The sequence below is a fragment of the Morone saxatilis genome, unplaced genomic scaffold (genome assembly GCF_004916995.1).
Source record: "Morone saxatilis isolate NCDOM2014 unplaced genomic scaffold, NCSU_SB_2.0 Contig14, whole genome shotgun sequence".
NCBI lineage: Eukaryota > Metazoa > Chordata > Actinopteri > Moronidae > Morone > Morone saxatilis.
In genome coordinates, this window is record NW_023339696.1 from 6,296,713 (window position 1) to 6,302,841 (window position 6,129).

The 6,129-nt window shown below is 39.3% G+C and overlaps 1 protein-coding gene across 1 annotated transcript in view; it reads left to right on the forward strand.

The window, feature by feature from the left end:
- Positions 1-6,129, forward strand: part of grin2aa (glutamate receptor, ionotropic, N-methyl D-aspartate 2A, a) — a 124,079-nt gene that overhangs the window by 105,528 nt on the left and 12,422 nt on the right. The window contains exon 8 of the mRNA XM_035654997.1: positions 5,876-6,036. Within this exon, the coding sequence (XP_035510890.1) occupies positions 5,876-6,036 (161 nt within the window). The remainder of the gene's footprint in view (positions 1-5,875; positions 6,037-6,129) is intronic.

Consider the following 6,129-nt stretch of genomic DNA (forward strand, 5'->3'; position numbering starts at 1 on the left):
CAGTTAGTTGCAGTCTGCAGCTTCACTGCTAGATGCCACTAAATCCTGCTTGCTGGTCCTTTCATATAGGCATTTCTTGTGATATCACTGCTTTAGGGGAATGTAAAGGACTACTCAGGTACCACTTTGATAACATGCCCTGAAATGTAAGAATATATACATAAGAAAGGGAATATAAGTAAGTGATATATAAGTGGAAAAGGTGGCCATGCAGGAGGAGAAAAATTAAATGAAAAGGTCGAACCAAATGTAGAGAAATAGAAAAGACAAAAGGTTAGAGAGTTCCTGAGGAGAGAGAGATAGATGTATGGGGAGATTCTTCCAAGGAGAAAGCATTTGAGACTGATGTAGAGGGTTTTGACAACATACAGAAGGAGAGAAGGAGGGAGGGATGGAATAAGGGGTAAAGCAACTGGCAGGAGGGCGACTGAGGAATAGTGAGAGGCCAAGACACACAAGATGGTACAAGACAACTGGTGGACAGATATGGGCCAGGTTGACGGCTGAGGTAGTGAGAAAGGAATGGCACGAGGAGGGAGCGAGTAAAGAGATATGGAAAGACAGAGAGGGTCAGGGAAGAAAGGAACCAGACAGAAAGGGTAAATGGCCGTTCAGACAGATATGCTGCACGCGGCCGGACATTTAGCCATTTGTGACCTGCAAAATGGTGAAGAAAATTTCCCATTGAGATCCCTGTTCCTTAAACGCTGGCTGTAAAACAAACTCACAATAAAAAAAGCTGTAGACTATATCAGCTTATCAAGGTCTTAGGGCTAACAGTTGCCTACTTACACATCCAGCAGCCACAGAACAACATAGCAATACCACTGGAGGCGTGTTTCTTATCACCTGAATCTAAGTCCAATACTATTTAGCCCTGGATTTGTCACATAAACCATAGAGAAAAATATTGCAGTGACTTAAGCGCTTTGTTGTTTTGCGCTGGTTGGGTTGTGTGCAATGTGGGCAAATTCACAAAAATGGACTGTGGCCACTGATAACACAGTGAGTTGCACGCTATCCGCCCCATCTCAAGGTCAGATTCCCAAAATATATTGAGCTAATGATTCTGGGCTGATACTGATACTGATGTTTAAAATAACAATTTGGCTGATACCGATATTTTGTTGTTGTCAGGAAACCAGCATAAAAAGGCTTTGATTGACATGGTTATTCCTCCAACCATGGAAAGATTACATTGAACAGACACTTTTGTACTAACCACCTTTTTGCATGCAGATATGTTGGAAGCAACCTTTTGCTGTCTTGACACCACAACACCGCACATTTTGGAATTGCAGACAAAATATGTGATGTGAGTAGCTAGTCAGAGGTCTTGAATCAGGCTGAGTATCCTTTTTATATCAATTTATTCAGTAACACACAAAGCTTGCTTAATGTTGGCTGAATTGTGGTTGTCTAAGCAAACTAAAAATATGCAAATGGGGAATGCAAATAGACTTCATCAATGACTTACCAGTGCAAACACAAGAGCTTTGTGTGCCACCTGTGGAGTTGTACAATAATACAAATTGCCGGTAAATATGTGGTTCTCTTAAAATGATACACTAACTAAATAAGCCAATCACAGAAAAATATGTCACAGCAGTTTTAGTTTTTTGTGAATATCAGAACACACAGGGCATGTTTACACTCCTTAGACAAATCCACTGTCATCTGAAGTGATTATAGGATTGATAACTTCAACACGTTTTTTTTAACTTAGACTATAAAATTGACAAAGCTGGAATAATTGTTCATGCATCTCAGCTAGTGACATCAGGAAAAGCTGTTTTTCTTTGAGAGGGAGTAATAAATGTGTTCTGAGATGTTGGAAACCATCTCCCAAGCAAGTTCATGTACTCATGCACATGTGGGGGGCCGTCAGTTAACAGGTCTGTGGCATTTTAAGGCTATACAACAACCAGGGATTTGTCTTTACAACGCTGGCTTAGTTGTCCCTGCTTGCTGAACAGGACATGCTGTTCTGGTTTCCCAGCAGCTGATAGTAGAGGATGTTTTTAGTGCACAGACCTTAGGAATTCAAATTTCAGCAAACAAATGCTGTGCTGGTGTTGCAGTGGTTTGTTGTGGTGACATAATAACAGCAGTAACCAGGTTGTGGAACAGTAAACAATCCAACATCAGTTTAGAGAAGATGAAAAACAAATCCCAGATAGAAACAAACCTCTTATATCCAATGATATGAATTCAGTAGCTATTTCTGTCTGTTAGTGTTTTACTGACCTGTGATGGAATTTCCAGGGCTAATATACATATTTCATCATTATGCTGGGTTCAGACAACATACTGTTAGCCTCAAAATAGCCTGACTCGACTGGCATAGGGCGTCAGAAACAAAAATAGGCATTAGGCAGAACAACAGATAGTTTTATTCTATGTAGTTCATCATAGTGGACAACAACTGACACCGCATCGGGGATGCCTCATGATGGCCTGAATAACACACGTGAAGCAAAGAGGAATGATGTTTTTGGGGCTCTGAGGTGGAACTGAGAAATAGAGGAAAGATCACTGCCTTTGTTTCTTTCCTTTTTAGGCTTTTCCAAACTCAAGACAGTATCATGCACACAACTTCAGACGGCATTTGTTTGTTCATATTATTGTTCCTGGAAGTTAATTCCTAGAAGCTAATTCCTAGCACCTCCACCTGATAAAATCAGTGGCGAGTTATGATTTGTCAGGGACCAACGTGTAGTCCGTTATGTCTCTCAGCCAAGTCACGGCAAGAATTTATGATGGTATAACCACCTTATCTGACACAGTGGCCATCTTAGCAGACAAAAAGATTATGCATTCTGAACCTGGCATTCAAGCTTCTAATTGTCTATTCTCAACAATATGCAAACATTCCTCCTTTGGAAAAAGTATTTAGACCATTTGTTATATCCACTAATGAACCTACTAATGAAAAGCTTTAAGCTGTTCATTATCACCATAATCACCTTGTTATATCAGTTGAATAATATATCTACAGTATGGTTTCGTTGATTTCTATTATATTTATGTTAAGTGTGATATGAGCATAACATGATAAATGCATCGTATGTCTGCATTTGGATTGATGTGCCAAAATGACACTGAATCAGCTACATGCTCTTAGATACAACTGGCTTTAAAAGCCAACGTGCCTGTCTGAACACATACAAACATATTGAAAGATGCATTGTTGCCACTACGATTGGACGAATATTGGAATGCTTTTAAAGGGCCACTCTTAAACTGCTTTCAGATTCAGAGAGCAGCTTCAAAGTTTGAGGAGACACAATGAAAAATCCAACTTTAGCGGCAGAAAGTTGAGGGAAAAAGTCCACAAGCTGATTGACAGGTCAACACTTTCACAGTGACACCACAATAATACAGTAGACATGTAGGAAAACAGATTGGCATATGAGGGAGACAAATAGGCAGACAGGAGCATTGCAATCTAGATTCTAGAGACCCCAGTACACATACATACCCACATAGACATAACATAGACAAAGACACTGACACACATACAAAAGGAAGTAATTTGCTTATATAACAGCAGAACATGTATAATAAGGAGATGGAGAGGGTAACACTGGGAGAGCAGACAAAGAAACAAAAGAGATATGGAACGAAACAAGAGAAGAGAGGACAGGTGGATAGACAGTTGGAAAGGAGCTCATAACATAAGATACATAACAGCTTTAAATGCTGCTTTTTTAGAATCCCAAGTGTGGTGTATATTTTTTAAATATATGAAATTAGTTGAACAGTATATATTTAATATAATGGATTTATACATTTTAAATGTAACAACACCCTTCTATGCTTCAAAATTATACCTAAAAGTACAAAAATTCACATAGTAAAAAACAGGATCTCTTGGTAGAAAAGGTTAGGAACTGATTTGAATCATCTGTGAACAAAATGTGCTTAGTAATTTGTGCATTGCTGTCACCTCATGGCAATGTACTGTGGCAGCGCTGTGAGTCCTCTTATCTCCACCTGTCTGAAACACAGACGCTCCTCTGCTTCTGCTCTTTCATTTTCTCATCATCTCTGCATCAAGCTTTCATTAGTAACAGCTGCTGCAGTTCTCAAAAGCCCTTCACTGGTGATTATCCAGGAAAAGAAGTGCACTTTCCCAGTGTGCATTTCCTCAGTCTGCCTGGAGATTTTAACCAACAACCCCATCCCCATTGCCTGCCAAAGTGCTCTCTTTTGACCGTAAAGCCTCTGCTTCACCTTAAAAGAGCCACAACAGAGGGAAAGATGAAGGTAGAGAGATAAACAATAGGAAGAACTGTGTGAGGAGAGCGTGTCTCCTGAGGGCTGTATCGCTTGTCATGCTGACGCACACACTGTATGACATCACCACTAACACAGACACTCGCACACATGCATGGCAGGGCTTGACTTATCAAACCCTCACCCTGACCTAATTACAGAAAAGAGATTTACGTGTATTCGGCAATACAGTATAAATACATATCTATAAATATTTACATATATATCATGTTGATACAAATCGGCTCTGGCAATTAGACACAAATGATTTTTTCACATGTTTAACAGACATCGAACAAAACACCAATGCTTATAATGTGCAAATAAAATCTGTCATGCACTGACTATAGGCTGTCACTACTGTGTTGAATGAAAATGTCAAGCAAATCAGACATGTAGATATATGAAAATGTCATGGAATATTACTTTACAATGCTGTATAAATAATATGTAGTGAAACCACTTTTCTCACACACACACACACACACACACACACTACACACCACACACACCACACGACACTACACACACACACTACACACACATCACCCACACACCAACACCCACAACACACACTTTGTGGTTAGAGTGGAGCTCATAATACACACTTCTAATTGATAGGGTTCATCTGTTTCTGGCACTGAAAGCAGATTGTTACCGCAGTGCTTGAGGGTAGGTTGATACCACAGCGTCAAGCACACTACTACAAAACCCTTGACCTGTACACTGACTAGATTATACCTGAGAGAGACACAGCTGGGGGAGGAGGGAGACGATGAGAAATGATGGGAGAGTTTGAAAAAAGAAAAGAAATTCAGTTTTCAGAGGAAAGAGAGCAAAGCTGAAGATCTACTGTAGTAACAGAAATGTTTATGTTGAATATTGGACATGGTTTCTTAAAAAAATAAAAATAAAAAAGGAAAAAAGAAGGGAATTTAGAAAAAACTGTGAAGGCTGAAAATCTGAGAGATGAAGCGTTCCTGTTTTTATAAAGGTAAAGAGAAATGTTGTTGCTGTTGTATTTTTGCTATGCCACATCACAACACAAGAATAAAGCGTTTGGATTGGGGAGAGAAACTGCATACTCTGTTGTGACATCTGATCAAATATTAGAAATTTAACCACTTTGTTTATAGGACTACGGTACAGACACTGAGAGTTCATTTGCTTATAGATGTACCACCGCTAACAGAAAGGTGATGTTGCATTTCTAGACATTGAAAAATGTCTAGAAAGTTAAATAATTGACAGTGTGAAATACATACCTTCATTGTCAGATAGTGTGTTTGATTCAGATTAACACTTTGGCCACTTCAGCATATCCTATAAGTAAACATCTGCCCATTTTAAGACTAATTTGATGTTGGCAAGATTTAGCATGAAACTGTTCATTTACTGTTCAAATCACAAGGCGGACATTGATACAATGCCTGTCATTTTATAAACTAGACCTTTTTTCCCCAAATGTGCCATATTCCTAATTACATTAGTTCCCTGGAAATTAGAAAATTTAATCTTTCTTTACCTTTAGTGGTTCCCATTCTTTTTCGTCTCTCCTTATCTCCTCTCCATCGTTCTTCTGTCTTCTCTTCTTCAGTTTCAGAACCCGTACGCGTACTCACCTCCGTTCCGCTTCGGGACGGTTCCAAACGGATCCACAGAGAGAAACATCAGGAAGAACTACCCGGCCATGCACCAATACATGGTGAAATATCATCAAACTGGAGTCGTGGACGCACTTGTCAGCCTCAAAACGGGGTAACTGATCTGTGATCAAAACTATTTCACTTATGCAAAATATTCACACAAAAAACATTAAAATATAGTGTGAGTGAGTGAGTGTATGTGTGT